Below are 18,668 nucleotides of genomic sequence, written 5' to 3' on the forward strand. Positions count from 1 at the left end.
AGGCACGTGGGAGAAATGTGATTTTACTAAGGGTTGCATGCCAGGCAAGTTGTAGAAGCTGGAACAGAACCCATGCCTCCTGCGTCTCTGCCTAGGCTGCTCTCCATTAGTCTGCTGTGCCTGAAGTACATGCTGATTTCAAATGAGGAGCAAGATATAGCTGAATATCAGCGTAGGAAGTGGTTTCATGATCATCCTATAATACACATTTTAAAAAGATATTAAATAGTGTTTTCAAATGCAACTGTTGTCCAAAAATGAATGCTGTCACATTATGATTTTCATTTGCGTGGGTTATTTTCCAGGCAGAAATTTTAACGGGCATCCCAGTTGGCAACCTTGAAGATGCTGAAAAGGTGGGACACATGCTGTTAGAAAGAGGGTGTAAGCTCGTAATAGTTACTCTTGGAGCAGAAGGCTGCATGATGATATCAGTAGAAGAACCTATTCCAAAGCACGTTCCTGCTGGGAAGGTCAGGGCTGTGGACACTACGGTACGTTTTTGTGGTTTAACTGTCTTACTTTGGAAAAGACTGCTTAAGCACTAAGGGAAAGCAATGAGTAATCAGCCAAATCTTTGGGCACTGGCACAAAGGCTAATTTATGATGTGAAATTGATATCTTGCTTCCAGCCTCTCATATATTAAATGTCAGTTCACTTGAGTTTTATAGTCTGTATTGTAGATGTGCTAGAATTATACATACTGATAGTATCTTCATGTTTCTCTTTTACTGAAGTCGGTACCTGTCTCTGACTGTAATGTGCGATGCCAGTGGCTTGAGCTGCAGGCCTGTTTTTTTCACCTTTGCCCAGTCGTACAGTTCATCTTGTCTAGAACTCGAATGCTGTGGGAGAAAGGAGATACTACTACCCTCACAGTCTGAAACTGAATGTTTGGCTCTTCTGACACAAGCATGAATTGCTTATCAAGTCTAGCATAAGATGCATCAAAGGCATAATTTTTACAGAATATAGAGAAAAAAACCCAAAAGTTCTTGCTGCTTCATGATGACTATTTATGATAATAGGTAAGGGATACTTGGTCAGAGGCATTTTAGTCTTTGACATGAGGGTATTTTTTACTTCCTGCTCAGAATTAAATGCAGAAAACGTAATCTAACAGACCACTTAATACAATAACCCCAGCAAAAAAATAAAAATAGGACAGGCAATAGTTAAGACAGCATTGCTATGAAAACCTTACCACATTGCACATATGGGGCTATTTTGTGTTCCTAGTATTATCTGACATAAATCCAAAATAATTCCAGTGGAGTTACTGAGAGCAGAGCAGGTCACGTTGTATGTACTAACTATACATTTAAATGCCTGTTATAATAACGTCATATTACATATGTTCTGTTACAATAGTTCATTAAAATCCTGGAGATTTTACCATCTGGTGCATTCCATATCTGAATTGCATTAATAATAACTAGTTCTTGTAGCATGTTTTTTAACCATGGACCTCATACTGCTTCACAAAGAAGGAAAGCAACTGCTAAAAAAGATGAGGAAACAGAGGCATGGGGGACTGAAATTACCTAGCTCAGTAACATGCAGTGGCAGAGCTAGGAGTAAAGTCACTTTGTCTAGAACAGAAGATCACTCATAGGCTAGGACTGTGATGGCTGATACTGTAGAAGGCCTTGTTTCACCGTTAAATGTAATTCTTTTCAACTGAACTCTGAAACAAAGATATTTTGGCTTTATTTTCCTCTTTTACCCCTTTGTCATTTAGAAGTTTGAACTTGAGTTAGTGCTAATTTTGGAATGTCCTAAAGTTCTGGTTAAGGGAGGCATCACTGTACTGTACTGCGCATAAGGTACTTGGTAGGGGACTACAGACACCTAACTGCCTCTTCCAGCTTTTAGCCCAGAATCAGAAATGCCAGGGGAGTGAAAGGCAGAGCTCCCAAAGCTGCCCAGAAGCAGGATTTATTAGCTTGGGGGCAACACCTTGTGAACCTGGTGGTACAGCTTCTTGCTTTGAGTTGGTAAATCCACTATTGCTATCAAAGCTTATTGTTAGAGTTTTTCTCTACATCACACAGAAGTGATGAAGAAGAAACATGTGTGATCTGCTTCTTCAAAAGAAGCAGAAAATTGCTGCCAGATCAGCTATTGTTTAATATCTTAAGATATTTGCTGCTCTTGGAATAAAACAGCAATACTGAAACCACGCACTGTGGCTGAAAAGTGCTTTTTATCTTGCCTAGCAGTTCAGAGTTTCATGACTGAACTAATTTAATGCTCCTCTTTTTTTGTTGTGGGTTTGTGTTGGTTTTTTTTTTTTTTTTTTTAATAAAAGCAATTCTTTCAGTTTACTGAATCCTTGCCCTGCCTCCTTGTGGCCAACAGGTTATTGGCTTTCACATAGTAGAGGATTTTCACAGTTAATTTTGTTAATCTACTTAAATACCAGTGGGTTGTTTTCAGTAAAACAGCTGTGTTCGGTTTACTCTTGCAGACTGAATGAAAAAAGATGTGTTGGCCTTCCATTATAAAAGTCTTACAGTGCTTAGACTGATTATCACTTTGCCTGAAAGCAAGTGGTTTTAAAGCAACCCTTCCAAACACTAAGCAAAATAATGTCATCCTCAACTAACCTGGATATCTGTATTGCTAAAATAAATACTAATCGTTCTAGCAGGACATGTTATTCTCTTCGGATGCATGTCTGCAGTGGATCCTTCCCGAGGTGAATAAGCTCAAGCTGTAAGGTGTCTTAGCAATAGCCACCTATCCCCAAAGTATTCAGAGCTGTTCACATCCATGCTCTTAGCATGCCATTTAATACTAAACAGAAGTTGCTACCTTAAACTGCCCTGACTTCAGCATCTTGAGGGACCAGGCAGTAATTTTTTAAGCTGCCATAATCCAATCATACTGGGTTATGTGCCTGTATCCATGCTGACATTGTTTGGATCTGCAGAAGGTAAAGTTTCTGACAGACAAAGAGTTAAATGATGTGTATAACCCATCATAGGATTTGCAAAAGGTTACAGAGTCCTTATGAGAACCGTATGTATTAAACCAGAATTTGCCATTTAGAAGATATACATATAAGATGATACAAAATGAGCTTCAAAGGCCTCTTTCCCTGTAGAAATTTTCCCATAGCTGCTACCATTGCAAAATGTCCTCACTGCAGCAGTGCAGTTTCGATACTGCCTCCTGGTCATTTGTATTGTCCACAGCAATTTTGAAAATTTTTGATGAGAGAATACTTGGGTAGGTAGAGCCACAAAGATTAAGAATTTGACTTCTTTGTCTCTTGTCCACATTCTTCATGTTCACAGGTTCTTCAGACAGACTAAGAGTTGATAGACTGTAGAGCCTGGCTCTTCATCCTAGCCCTTGAGATGGTTAATCTAAGAGTTTATTAGCAAAACACTGGGAAAAGCTGGCTCCATCTCCTGCTCTGTGGTGGAACATGAATCTTCAAGATTGAAAATTTGGCATTTTTTACCCACACTAAATCAATACTATAAAGGGAGAAAATAGGCTTGTTGATTTTTTTTTTAGCACTAATTATCTTAATGTGGGCTTTACTAATGTATGCAGTGCTTCCCATGACTGTTAGCAGAGCTCTTCATACACAGTCCAAAACATGTAGAGCACGAATAGTCGTTTAGAAGGAAGTTTTGCAAGACATGGTATTGTAAAGCTGAAACATCTGTTTCTCCTGTTATAGCTAAATAGTGCAACAAGCTTTTGTAAGAAAATAAACTTTCCCTTCATTTTACTAGTTTCTGCTAGCTATTTTTCTATATGCAAATTTTGAATAAAAATAAAAATAGGTGAATTATTGAAAAATCATCCTCAGATTTTCTTTATGAAAGAAAGAAATATCTGATTAAGCCCACTAGGCATATCAATTTGTATTTGAAGCAGATGATGTATGTAAGAGACATTTGACACATAAAAAAGTACTAACATGTAGATAATATAAGAAAAATACACATTATAATTATTTTCATTACTTGAAATAGTTGCTTTTAAATCTACTTGACTACATGAAGTTACATATATGCATTTACTTTATTTTTTGCAAGAAGCTGTTTCCACTTTAGGTGAAACTAATACATGACACTACATTAAAATAACTATGAAGGGTAATTACATAATTCCATTTATATGACACTTACTCAGTTGGTAGCAGAAGGTTTCATAAACCACTCACAAATTTGATAAGCATTTCATAGAAAACAATAATATCATATACACACATTTTGCAGTTGCATGTGTCTGTGTGTGAAGCAGTTTGCCTGCTGCTGAAGCAGAAGCACAGCTGAGGTGGAACACAGCAGCTGCTTGCGAACACAGCTGTGGGACATGACCGAACACCGTCAGGTCAGAATTGTACACGAGGTGAAGTGGATAATCTGTGTGATGAACCACACGATGAATCTGGATCGTGGCATCTGCTGCTGCAGTAGCCCTGAACGCGCTGTCCTGGCAGAGACGTGCAGTCTGATGGCAGAGAAGGCCACAACATCGTCCATATTGGAGAATGAAGCTCTGCTTTTTTTGCCCCTTCACCCTCGCTCTCCCCTTCTGCTTCTGACAATCATGCAAAGTGTAATTTACAGCACTATTTACATCTATTTACATTTACTAATTATATTCCATTGAAACTGCCAAGGAAAATTTGTCAGAAGAATGTAATTACTCAAAGCTGGAATTTGGCCAGCGGTGAGATTAGTTCCCTTCCATTTTGCAAAAAAGCACTATGGGATCTTGCAGAGCCGAGCACTTCAAGTGGCAGCTGGGGACCAAGTCGAGTGCCTGAGGTACTGCCAGAGGCCTGCCTAGGGCTTGGTATGTGCAGGTGGGCTTTGCAGAGGCAGTCGGGCTGTGTGGAACTCCACGTTACTTGGGGTCTGGACTTTAGAGGGTTGTCTGTGCCAGGCCTCCTCTGGAGGTAGGGCAGTCTGGTGGTCAGTGGCTGCGGCAGGCTGGAACATGTCTGCTGGCTGTGGGGCTGCTCCCTGGGGCTCGGACCTTTGCCTTTTACTGTGGTTGCGCCTTCCAGTTGAAGGTGGGGTGTCCTGTCTAGGATCCATTTTTCGAATTGAAGGGTTGGCACAGGCAGAATCTCTCCTACACGGGGGCATTAATAGAAAATGGGGTGCTCTCTGACTAAGCAAGCCAGAGCTGCCTCACTGGCACCCCCCCATTTCCAGTTTGCAGCACAGAGGTCACTTTGGAGAGGGAAGTACTTTAGAGTTTGTTTTTGTAACCTCTGGTTTACTCCAGACCCCAGTTTGGATCAAGATACTGAATAACGTCCACACATGCTTGCATCAGTTAGAGTGAACTTCTAATTTCCATCCCATCTGGTCTTTTAAATACATAGTACCGTTGCTCTGCTTAATATCATCAGCTTCTACTTGATCTCTAGGTTTACACATGCCAATGTTGTGTGCACAGAAGCCCTGCATTAGCACACTCACAATCAGATCAGGCATCTGCATATCTGGCTTAGGCATGGATGTATTCTCTGTAAAGGCAAATGGAGACACTTGAGCACACAATATTTAAATGAAAATTTGGAATCACTTTTCACAATGGTGCCCCTAGTAATCACAGCAAGTCCATGGTTTCCATTTTAAGTCTCATGGAGAACCCAGAATGTTTAGCTTCACAATATTTCTAAGCACAATCATTAAATTTTCCATATCTTTTCTTACATTACCCACATTTTCCCTGTGTGGCTGTGCTTTTCAGATACAGAGTGCACAACCTGCTGAGGGAAGCTAAGGAGATCACAGGTTGAGGTGCCATGCTTATAAACAGGAAACTAATTTATGAGACATGATAAAATTCAAAATTTAATCTACTCGGTTATGCCTGAAATTTGACATGAGTGTATGATTTATTCCATATAGTCCTTCTCTGTATGACATTCACAGAGACAGATGATAAATACTATTTGTCATAATCATAAATGTTACCATTATTTTTTCATGTCAGTTCTGCAAAATGAAGGCTCATTGCTACAATATGAATTTGTCATCAGATGTTTGTATTCAAATCCTATTAAGTTTCTCTCTGATTTCTTATTATAATATATTAGATCTGGCTCCTTTACAATAGGAGAGAATTAAAAAGGCTGTCTAAGCAGTGGAGTGCTCACTGAGCAGCTTTGTATTGAACGCTGAAGATGTTACACAATCTTTATTTTAATAAAGCCTCATACAAGTGTATAGCTATATAATTTTAGATATGTCACAGTATTCAGGCCTGTGCAGTAATTGTGGTCTAAAGAAGGCAGTGTGGTTTAGCCGTTTGAACAAAGGACTGAGTAAGAATTCCAGGGCTCTGCAAAAGACTTGCTGTAAATCCTTGGGAGAGTTACTTGTCTTCTTTGTATCCCAGTTTATCTGTCCATAAATTCGAGCTGCAATTAATGTATTGCATATAAACCATGAGAAGTCTGTTAGAGATCAGAATGGAACCTGGGAGGCCTTTTTCCCAGGCTTGTCATGTAACCTCAGGCCAGTTGTGCTTCTTTGGGGGCTTTGCAAACTCATTGAAGTTCTTCTGCTTGAAGTTGAGAGGTCTTGTCTGTAAAAATATGGTTTACACTAAAATTCTCTGACTTAGCTGTATCTCTGGTTTGGAGGAAGCCTGAGCCAGAGGAGTGAAGTGGACACTGAAATAAAGCCGTAGAATATAAATAAATCCAAAACAGTCCTCCTAATAACAGCAATTCTTTGTCTCCTGACTTTGTGGCCTAACGTCTGAGGCTCAAGGGGATATAAATACAACACTCTGTGCAATGACTAATTACTCAAAATTCTGTGCATCAGCAGAAGTGGGACTTGTGGTTGACTCTAATATTATCAAATGCCTTTGCTATTTAATAATCTTGTAGCCGTACATTATTTAGCATGCCGTTTGCACAAAGAACAGTGATTTTATTTCAGCTATCTCTCAACAAAGTAAAAATGCAGCTGGTAGTAAATGAAGCATTTGGCAGACAATGTGTCTGATGTACAGTTCTCTAACTTGCTAAGAAGAGAAAAATGTTGTCGAGTGTTTAACCTTTTCCTACCCAAGGATGTAGCAAGAAGGAGTAAAGTGACCACAAAGGGCAAAGTCGTCTTTTTTTCCTTCCTTTTCTTCTTTTTCTTTTTCTTTTTCTTTTTCTTTTTCTTTTTCTTTTTCTTTTTCTTTTTCTTTTTCTTTTTCTTTTTCTTTTTCTTTTTCTTTTTCTTTTTCTTTTTCTTTTTCTTTTTCTTTTTCTTTTTCTTTTTCTTTTTCTTTTTCTTTTTCTTTTTCTTTCTTTTTCAAGGAAAGATAAAAAGTTACTGTCGGGCAAACAGCTTATCTATCAGTGGGGTTTATTCACACACCAACACAGAGTAATTATGCCCAGAGCTCCCATTAACATCCCGCAAACTGACAGCATAATAGCTTCCTTTCTTTAACATGCAACCAAAATAGGTTAATAAATAAGTTCAGTTCCAGTCATAGCCCACTTTCTGACTTAGCCCTCTGCATTCCCTCTTTTACAAATATGGAATCCATTGAATTTTGGAACAGAAAAACCATGAGGAATAAGTTAATCTGCCAGACACTCCAATCAGCAATCTGCACTGTAAATCTATTTAAAGCTGCATCTATTATGTTCTGAAGTTCAGCTCAACTGTGAAAGGGCACATGACTGAAATCACTGCATTTGAGTTGACTCACAGTTAAGTGTAGATGAGAATTGCTTGGCTCATCACAAGTTTCTGCTTCTGATTCAGGTCTTCTAAAGACACTTCAGTTTTTGAAGGCTTGGTCAGTGGCCTAAGGGTATCCAGGTATCCAGTGAGGAGAGGAATTGCAAGAGTTGCGTCCCTCTGCACTGGCAGTCAACTGAGAAAAGGTGGAGCAAGCTGGATGTGCCCTCTTTCCCCTTTGAGAGCAGAAAGCTGTATTATCCCCATTTACAGATAAGAAAAATGGAACAAAAATGTTAGCGATTAGGTGCTCTGAAGCGCTAGCTAAAAATGTCCTGCTCCAAGATACATAGGGAGTTGGTGTGATGTAGCCAAAAATGAAGCACAGGCATATATTGTCCCATACTAGTCTCTTAACTTCTAGACAACATTGTCATGGAAGGAAACACTGTTTATCTGCCTAGTAACTGTCTATTTTAATCTGTAGGAACAAACAATGTAAACAAAACGAGCAAACAGAAGCAGGCTTGTACAGAACAATTTGCAGCCTTGTTTTCCAGTGGAAGATTCCACAGACCACCCAGGCTTTGCTCTAGTCCTTTTCTCAACCATGGAGCATCTAATTAAATCCCTCTCCATTCCTGACTCTAAGTGGAAGAGAGCCTACAGTCCTGTACAGTTTCTTTCCAGATGGAAATGCATAATTTAACAAAGATACAGCTGACAGGGAGAAGTGGGCCCAAAGCACTATTAGCATTTGCCACAAATTGCATTAAATTACAAGGGGATACTTAATGAAGATGTAGAATAACAAGAAGATTAAAGCCAATATTTAGTTTTCTAAGCCCCTTCTAAGATTGCAGGGTGCCAGGCAACAAAAACCTTAAAGTTAAGCTGAATTTCTGTCTCAGTTACTTCAGTGATACAAAAAATTGTTTGGTTTCGCTACACACCATCAGTATCAGGTCATGACATTTTGTCCCATTGTGTCCTACAGCTTTGCTCCATATATGTGTATACATATACATAAAGTTCCTAAGCACCTTACATTATATACTACTTCTATACTCACAACACGAGGTAAGGTAGTATTCTTACTGCTGTTTTGTAGGTGGGGAACAAAAGCCCTCAGGGACTGGCTTGTCACTGGCAAGTGAACCTGCTTCCCTTCATAAAACCATAACTTATTCTCTGTGCTTCTCTTCAAAGACAATTAGGACTGGAGGAAAAATTTTGTCAGGGTATCAGCTGTCTCATTTTTAGAACTGGACATCACTGTAGATGTCCATGTAAATGAGAAGGTACATAGCAGTGCAGAGTTGCTTTGCATTGGATGATTCTTGAAGAGGCCATAAGGGGTTTGTGGAGATGTGCTGCTAAAACAGGTGCTTTGGGTTCACTACTGTCATACTGAGAAATATTCCAGGTTGGAAGTTAACCCACTTGATTGTTCTGGACAGAAAAAGGTAGGGCGCTGGCAGCATTTATGCACCAACTCAAATGTTTTGTTTGGGGTCCAGAACACATGAAGCATACAGCATCCAACATCTGGGCCTGAGATTACGTTCTATTGAGGTCTAGGGAAGCTGAGTTCAGAAATATCTTGGATCTATCTTTGTGCTATCTCACTTCTGGGATGCTTTAGTAAAGGAAACAATGGTATAATTCATACAGGTTGAGAGCAGAGTAGGAAATGAGCCTTTTATTGCTTCTCTTGGGTTAACTATGGCTTGCAGCGCAAGTCAAAATCATTGCAGCAGAACATGCCGCATCCCTTTTCTTGATTTGTCTTACTCTTCTTGTCTTTATGATGAAGCCAGCACAGGGTCTCCTCCAAGAGGATGTTCAGTCCTGGTATGTAGCTCACCCTGTGTTTGGAGTGGATATTGGGTCGCCAATGCATGCACACAAGACAGTGTCAGCCGTAATGGTGCATAGCACTCTGGTCTGAGTTGCACAAAGGATGGAGAGGAAGGAAGACCAACTGTGTGCAGCTATCCTTTCTAATTAAATTCCTGCAGTTAAAAATAGCTAGTGGAAGCTGGCGCTTCTGGCACATCCAGAGCGTCACCTTCCCAAGTATCTTTTTCTGGCCTGAGCTGTAGGAAGTTGAAAATGTGATCCGCTGTGTAATAGTGCAGCATATTCTTGGCCAAACTCCTCATCATTTTTTACCTCTTGCATTTATGGTTAGCCTACAAATGTCATATGCCTCCTTTTCTTCTTTAAAGCTAGACTCTGCAGAACCAGGTATCATCCTGTCTATTGTGGAATGTAACCTACTCTTCTCATTTTGTTCACATCAGTTCTGGCTATGGTGAGAGAGAGGGCAAACCTGGCTCTGGAGCCCCTTGCCTACTTAGTTACCCAGAAGTGCCACTTGCAGTAATGTTGATATTGAACTAAGGCCTGATTTCCCCCAACAGAGTTTTCATTGCCAAGTAATTTTGGTCACTACAGAAACCAGAAAGGTTTGCGTTGGGTCAGTGATATTGCATAACTAGGTTTTCAAAAGAACAAGAACAGAGAAATGAGAATAGTGGGGAAATCAGGCTTCTTACTTTTGCAAATTCTAACCACAGAATATGCAGGAAGTTTTGTTTCTTATCAAGAATAAAGGAGTTAATCTTTAGCAGCCCGTCCCATGGACAGAATATATTTTAAAGCTTCAACTAGACAAATGGAAGGAAACTAAAACCATAAGTTTTGGTGACTGATGGCAGTAACCTACAGGAATGTCTTTAATAGCCAGTTTGCAGTAGAGTGTAGTGATTTTGTCACTTCTCTCAGGGTTTTGTTTTGTGTCTCTGTGTGTAGAGATAGACATGCAGATATAAAACCAGCTATTCTAGAACAACTCAGCTGTAGAAAACCAGATTCCCAAATTCTGGCAGCAATGTTTGTCAACTGCCCAGATGGCTATAAGGAGTATTGGTTTTATTCATTTCAAAGCACAAATAGACACAGCAATACAGGGAAAAGGTAAGGAGAGTCTCTGGAAGCTCATGCCTCTTTGCTGGTGTCTGTGATTTTGTTACTGAAATCATTAAGCAGCCAGTGTGTTCGTTGGAAAGATCCGTTTTACAGGGAATTCACAGAGGATGCCTTTCTGTCAGAAGCAGCGCTCACCTACTGCACAACACCATGAGCGAGGTGTGGGAGCCCTGTTTTCTGCATGCCTGCCCCACAGATTACGGACAACAGAGTGGGTGGGTAGCAGAGAACAATACTCTAGAGCAGAGCAGCAGTTCTGGCTTGTAGGTCACATCTAGCTGAACTTAGAGAGCAGAGATACAGCTCGAGTACTCATCAAAAAGATTAGACAAACTCAGTGGGAAAAAGAATGCAGGGAGCTGGCAAGAGGACAATGCTAGAGTGAGCTCAGACAAAAAAACCTCCTGAAGTTTGTTGGGTTTTTTTCCCTCCAGGATATGTAGTTCAGAGGTAGGCGGGAGCAGTGGCCAGCCAACAAAGGCTAGATGCTGTGGTTTTGAAAGAGGCACTTGAGCATATGGAGCTTTCGTGCAAAAAAAGAATGTTTTTTTGATCAATTCCAGGCGAGATGGCAGTTGTGTCATTCTGAGTGCATCTCGTCAGATTACATGGGTTCACTGAGAGTCTTTTGGCATTTTCAGTCTGAGAGAAAAAAACACATGTGGCTAGTGAAATTGCCCAGCAAGAAGATTTCCCCCTTCTGACTTGGCTGTTGGATTATGGGGTCCTGAAGCCATGTCAGCCCCTGACGTGATACCGGGTAACACACTCAGTGACAATTTGGCTAGTTTTCTCCTGGTTGGGGAGCTCACTGTTTGGAAGGGAAACCCACTGCCAGTATTTGCAGTCTACTATCAGAATAACGTGATGTATTCTGGGCAGGGCTTCGGCTCTTGTTTCATTTGTTCATTAAATGAAATTTGTGAATTAACACATAAGTGTGAGCTTTGTTAGGAAGAAATTACAAGTTGGCATGAGTGTGACATGAATAATGAAGGGAGTGAAGTACTTCTCAAGGAAGTGAGATAAGTGAGGCTTTTCATTAGAGTAAGAGAGTAGCTGCGTGTTGTTGAGGCTTGATAAACCAGTTTGAGAAGTACGACTCAACCTGAGGAGCTGCTATATTTAGGGCTGAGCTTCAATCACGACTGATTCCATGCAAGTTCAAACTTTGGAGAAGGTAGATACAGCTCCTGTAGCATGTTCAACTGAAAGTCTATCTTATTTCTGTTAGTGGCAATGTCTGCATGCTTCCCTGTTGTTGACACATCTTGGTATATATGCTGTTCTTTGCAAGAGTGCCACTGGAGAGTTTTTTATTGAGCTGAAGTGTAATGAGAGTTTTCTAGTACTGTGCTTTGTATGTCATAAGTTTTCTATATGCACTCCAGCAAAAATACAAGTGTGGAGGGTTTCCTCTGATGGTTTTGAGTTTCTCTGTGAGGTATGAACTTCCAGATCAAATGAAAGGAGGTCACAGATCATAGCTCAAGTGTGAAACCAGGGAAGAAGCAGGTACCAAGGCAAAAGCTAACTGAAACTTAAACTAAAAATTTACACAGGAGTGTATCCTAAATTGAAATATTCCTTGCTAAAATATCTATAACTCTGGTAGCATAGGAATCAGAGTAGTGGTGAATTGTTTGGTTGACAGGAATCTCACAGGTTCAGCATCATGGATCTGTTGTTTTCAGAACAGTGTGTGGAGTTCCTGGTTCAGTGCTCTTACTCCATTGTGTAAGAAAGAAATAAATTCATCACCTCTCATTAATGCTATCTGGAGTTGAAAGGAGTTTATATGAGCATCATCACACGGAATTGTTTCGATGATTCAGAAAACAGAGTGCTCCCTGTGGGTGAATGCTTTGTTGGCTTTCTGAGGTTAGTGTATAACACAGAATAACTTTCTTCCCCGGTGCTGAATGGCATACTGGAATATTATTACCTGGCAGAACAAAGCTCTCCCATGCTTCTCCCAGATTTCGTCAGTGTGCACTAAGAGAAAGCCATCACCTCACAGACACCTTGCAGTATTTTTCTTGTGAACAGCGAGGTGGCAGCTCCTCTGTTCTGATCCAGACTGAGTCTAGCAGAGCTGTGGGCAACTCGTGGAGGTCCACTTAACTAATTTTGGATACCTCAGTTTTGGGGTTCCCAAGCTGTGCCTCATTTTCGAAGGATATATTCATGTGACTCCTGTTAAAGTCTGTGCAAGTTCAAGAGCTCTGGAGTCAGCCCACAGATGTCTCATAGTGGGTGCTCTTAACATCCTTCATCTTAAATTTGGTTTATTTTCCATGTGTCATGTGAAATGAGAGCACTATTACCTGCCTTCAAAACAGATGCTGTATAGGGGCTTTGAAATGTAAAACAGGACTGTGTGATATTGCCACATCTCTAGATACTTTCAGCTGTGCTTTTTAGATGACATACAAATTAAAAATCGCAGAGTTGTGAATGTTGTATGTTTTATTTCCAACATTCACCACAAACCAGATAACTTTTCAGGGGAATTCATGCATCTGTAATGCTTGTCACTGATCTTTTTAGAAACAGTGAATAACTTAATGTAGTAGGATGTTTCAGAAAGGAAAGAAAATGCATGCAGGAGGCCTTGTATCGAGATTAATCTCTCAGGAATGCAGGGGGTTAACGGTCAGGCTGATTAATCACTGTTAATGAACCATCAGGAAATCTGTCAGGAAGTGGGTAAAAATTCCTGACAGCTGATGTGAGGCATTGTGTGGTGTGCTTTGGTTTTGATGTTTCCCAACTCATAGTCTACAGTGGGTGTAGTTTAGTTACCTCTAAGTTCTCAAGACGTGTGAAAGACCAGATGACATGCTGCCCTTGTTCAGCTTGAGTAAGTGAGCAAGAAATTTTCCCCGTGCATGGCTATGTAAGTACGATGGAACATAAATGCAAGAAACTCAGGGATTGCTCCTTCCCACGGCTTCCTAGAACAGAGTCTGGAAAAGATACAGAAAGTAAGCGTGATCGTTCCCTCATTCCTGTGGTCCGAGCCCACAGGGTACAGGGGGAAAAGTGGAACAGGCGGTTTTCCCTGTGTGAACGAGGAGTCGGAGTATTAGGACTTGGATACACAACTGAGTTAATGAATTGCTTGGTGTTGACTGAGGGTGAGGTTTCACAGTTGGCTTAAGCTGATCCAAGATCATGCTGCTGCTGAAAGGAGTGTTTCTAACCTCTTTCTCCTTTGCATTGGACTCGCTGTCATGTGGTAATACAGCAGCTTGCTGATCTGGGTGGAAACTAATGTTTCTTGGTCAGTGTTGGCTGGCTTAGTCTTCAGACGGATCAAAGAACTGATCTGCCTCGCTGCTTGGCCACACGAGTGCTAGATCTGATGTAGGGGAGGGCGTGGGAATGTGAGACAAGGATAAAAACATGAGTGGGGACTGAGCCTTTCAGCAATAACATACCCATGGATTGGCTTAAGCCTATTATGAAACTGCAGTCTGAATCACTGGAATTAAGAGTGCACTGTCAACCTACAGGGAATGCAAATTAAAATGTGTTAGCTTACACCTCCCGCCGTTGTTAAACAGCGCCTGAATATAGCTATTCTGCACGTGGCTGGGAGGAAGGAGCCTATGGTGGGGCAGCAGCGTGTGACTTGGTCTGGAGCGTGCAGACCACATCAGACAGCGTCGGTGTGTGTTTGGGAAGGCAGAGGGGAAGAAGAAAGGAACAGACAAGCACCACTACCATGGATTCTCTCTAAATATTTTCTTTTGGCTTAGGATAACATGTTCTAGCTTGTCTTCATGACAAGACTACAGAACCACTCAGTTACCAGAGCACAGATTAAGCACAGTAATGCAGTTGTGGATCCAGACCCTAAAGGTCTGGGGCACAGTGTTATCTTCGAGCCAGGTAGCTTTGCAGTGCCATCTAGTCTGCACCTAAAGCCTAACTTAGACCTAAAAAGGTGAGCCCTGCTATTTGTTTCAAGTTCATTTGGTTTTTATTGCAAAATTTGGTAGTTCCATGCTAAGGACTTTTTATCATTTTGTTCTGGCTCAAAACTTCATGCATAGATATAGGAATAACTGCGCTTTGTAATTTTCAAATATTTCAGGTTTTAGGGGTTTGTGACCACAGGTCTTCTCCTGTAAGCACAGCCATGCAGAGCCCCACCAGTATCTGTGGGGTGCCCTACAAAGACGGCAATCCTTCCACACAGGACCAGCAAGCCCAGACACCATGGGAATTGTCACCCTTGTTAGGCCTTGAGCTTAGGAAGTAGTTTGAAGATAATCAAACTAGTTTAATTTGAGGAGAGCTGCAAGAGAGTGGGGTTAGTTTAATTTAAAGACTGTCTTAATTCAAACTGCTAAAACATCACTCCAGGGAAACATATGAAGAAAAATGGGGGGAAGAATATTAAACCCCCCCCAAAATAAAAGTATTGCACAGGCAAATAAATGCATAAGTCAAAGAAACAACCAGTAACATTTCCAGAAATAAACCATTCTCCATCACATAGAGGATAAACACGGGCTGTTTAAGGGAGAAGGAAATCGTAAAAAAAAAGACACACACACAAAAAAAAGGCTGTATAACTGATTCAACCACTGTTACCAAGGGATATTTTACTCCCTGAGCATTTCGGCTGAAATTATCTCTTAGCTGAGATATAGACCCTCTTGGCACAAGAGTGTCTGAATATATCCTGAAGGCTGGAAATGTTTCCCCAGTTCCACTAGTAACCTTTCATAAAAGCACCTTTCATCAAAGCACAACCCAGGGATTCTTGTAGGGAGCCATAGGCTTTCCCCACTTATGAGGAATGGATAGTGAGTGTCTTCACTGATAGATATTTTTGTGTTACGTGGGGCTAATTTGTAGTTCGGGTACAGCGTAGGCAGGGGTACAGCAAGGAGTGCTGAGCAGATGTGACACAGAGCGATAACATCCTTAGCATAATCCAGTATCACACGGTTATAGAGTGCTATAAATACAACAGGAATTCTCCAGGGCCCAGTTCCTTCCAACAGAGTTGGGCATCTCTGCATTGCCATGCATTTAGCCTGCACTAAATCAGTGTAATCCTCAGGCTTTGTTCCGTTGTGCACTGCTGTGAATGCTCCTAGGAGACTATAAGCATCATTGCAAGCAATATCGTTGATTCTACATTATAATGCGGTTTTTGACAGCTTTTGGAGTGATGTTTTGATTTATTCACTAAACGAAGGATTGATCATTACAGGCATGCCTAATGTTCCTCTTGTACTGCTATACAACACATAATTCCTTTTAGGACTTGGTAACATGCTCTTACAGTGTATTTAATGCAATGAATCCATGTAATACACAGAGCGTACATGGACTGTGGCTTCTTGAAAGATCACCCAAGGAGAGTTTTCTGAGGTTCAGTAACAACGTCAGGCTTCAGGAGCCAGAGCCCCATCCTGTTCTTACATGGATGCCATTACTCTTGCCCAAAAGGACAGGCTGGGAGGGCGAAGGCTGAGCAAGAGGTTTGCCCTGCAACAAGGCAGTGCAACTGCTGCGTTTGGCCTCTTGACCTCCAAATTTTTTTGGTGAGCAAGTCATCTTATTGTATAAGTGAAACGCATCCTATTATTCTACGCATGATTGATTGAAAAATGCTTTACTTGCTGGAAAGACCATTGAACAATATAGTTTCCACTTACAAAGCACTTTCCTTAAAAAGCTTCTCAGGGCAGCATCGTATAAAAATAGTTATACTAAAGTTGTGAACCAGCTTCTGACAAATCAGGACTAACAAAAGCTAAGGTATAAATAGAAGTGTTTTCGTGGGTTTTCTCTTCTCTAGAGGCACAGAATCTCAATCAATGCTGGATTGTAACAAACAAAAATGCCCTTTTCCAGACACACAGGAAAACAAGGACCTTCCAGACTAGTGGCACAGAATATAAATAGGTTTTCAAAACTGCTTCACAACCATAAAACTTAGCCAAAACCATAACATAAGCATTTTAGAACTAGCCACACCATATCAGACAAATTTTTTGATCCAATTCTTTATTTTATTTCATACAAACTAGCATCTCCTGCTTTAGAGAAAGGTTGAACAAGTTATGTTTTTATAATTATGGAATGATTTGTCTCCAGGCACTCAAGGATATGAGGATTATCTCAGAGTCTGCAATGTATTAGGATTCCTGGAAGGCAAATGCTGAAGAATGTAACATTACATATTGTATGTTTATATTTTGTCAGTGGGCAGAATAAATGCACCTCGCTGGTCATTTTCAAAATTCATTATTTTTGCAAAGTAGGTTTTGGGGTTTTTTACTTATAGCAGGTTTTGAAACAGCTAAATGTAAAGCTAGTATTTGCTAATCCAGAGTTTGGATAATCTTGATTTTGCTCTAAGCCTCTTCCTTCTTCTGCTCTGTACTGACCTTTTCTGAATCCACCAAACCCAATGCAGTCTAATCCACAGTACTGAAGGGGGAAGGTCTGTTTCTGTAGGCTCAGAATAGTTCTTACTGCAGCTAACCTTGCAGCTGAATCAGTTCTGCTATCACTCTTTAAGTCATGTTTGACCAGTTATGTCCGCACAGACCAGAAGCAAGGTTGAACAGGTTATCTACATAATCAGTCTGATACGTGCCACTGTTATCAGTGTAGTAGCTCCTATATTGAAAACCACCCCCACCCCCCCCCCCCCCCAAGACATTTACTTACCAACAACTGCATTTATGATACCCTGGGGGTCTGTAGGAGAGATACTGGCTGCTTCGGTCAATGTATAGGAAGTAAGGATTTCAGCAAAAGTTTACTGGCATCAAATCCTTCTGTATATTCTCCAGTCATCCCATAATCTTTTCTCTTGCAAAAAAATACTAGGGAACCTTTTTCCATTCTGCATGGAAGTCTGCTGTTCACCCCCTTTTCCACCTTTGTAGTCATTTAACATAGTTCAGCCTCACCAAAAGGGAGATCTGCAGCCGTCCACAACCTCAGACCATCACTCACAAGGGAGAGGCACAGTAAAGTTGAAGGGAGAACTTACTTTCCATCTCACCGTCATCCCAACTAAGACGGGGGTCATGTGCAGTTAGTCTTTTTTTGCTCTAATAGCAAACAGTGCAGCAATTATTTGAAGCAGTATTTAGTTACCTCCATTTAAAAAAATGATCAAAATGATGGTATTCTGCTCCATGCTGCTGCCGGGTAATAATTTATGCTGTTTGACACCAGATAGTCTGAGTATTCCTCATTAAAATAGTATTTGGCCACTTCCACTACCCAGTGATCACTGTATGAGAAATACTTGATGTAAAAATGACAAGTTCTTCCTGCTAGAGCTACAGCATAAGAGATCTGTATGCTGAAATTCTACTTCTGTCTGTAACAGCAGCACCAAAATAGCTTTAATAATGAATCATCCACCGATTAGATTATAAACTCTGAGATGGGCTGGAGATTTTTGTATTATGCCTCAGACAAAGGACACTGGCAATGCTTAACTAGCAGTCACCTGCTCCTGCTCCACCTGCCATTGTGGGAGCGCTCTGGAAACCAGAAGAGAAACAAAGGCCCAACAGAAATAATTGATAAAAAACTTCACCTGCCCCTCATGTTCAGGAATACAGAACTGTTGAAACAGGTGCTGCTACAGCTGCATGCTGGGGTCCAGCGTCGCTTATTAACTTGTAATTTGCCAGGCAATACTCTCTCTCGTACCCCGCGGTGAAGGTGATGGAAGACAGCGTCCAGGCTAAGCAAGAGTTAAGCAGGGAGTTTCCTGACTGGGCACGCCACTGCAAACAGCTGCTGTGGAAGGGCTGGGCAAGGAGAAGGGCACAGCGTGGGCGCCCCTGACCTGCATTCACCCCCTTTAGGGTTCCCCTGCAGTCCCCACGCTGCTCTGCCCTGTCAGCTGCTTGTAACATTACGAACAGATTTCTGTGGAAGTGGTATTTTTTTGCCGGAATGATATTACATGCAGCTGATTTTAGGGTAAGCAGGAGCTTAAC

General features: G+C 41.0%; 1 protein-coding gene across 1 annotated transcript in view; it reads left to right on the top strand.

Moving 5' to 3' along the window:
- Positions 1–18,668, top strand: part of RBKS (ribokinase) — a 69,888-nt gene that overhangs the window by 48,623 nt on the left and 2,597 nt on the right. The window contains exon 7 of the mRNA XM_074818097.1: positions 306–494. Within this exon, the coding sequence (XP_074674198.1) occupies positions 306–494 (189 nt within the window). The remainder of the gene's footprint in view (positions 1–305; positions 495–18,668) is intronic.

Source organism: Strix aluco, chromosome 3, assembly GCF_031877795.1.
Source record: "Strix aluco isolate bStrAlu1 chromosome 3, bStrAlu1.hap1, whole genome shotgun sequence".
In the NCBI taxonomy this organism is placed as follows: domain Eukaryota; kingdom Metazoa; phylum Chordata; class Aves; order Strigiformes; family Strigidae; genus Strix; species Strix aluco.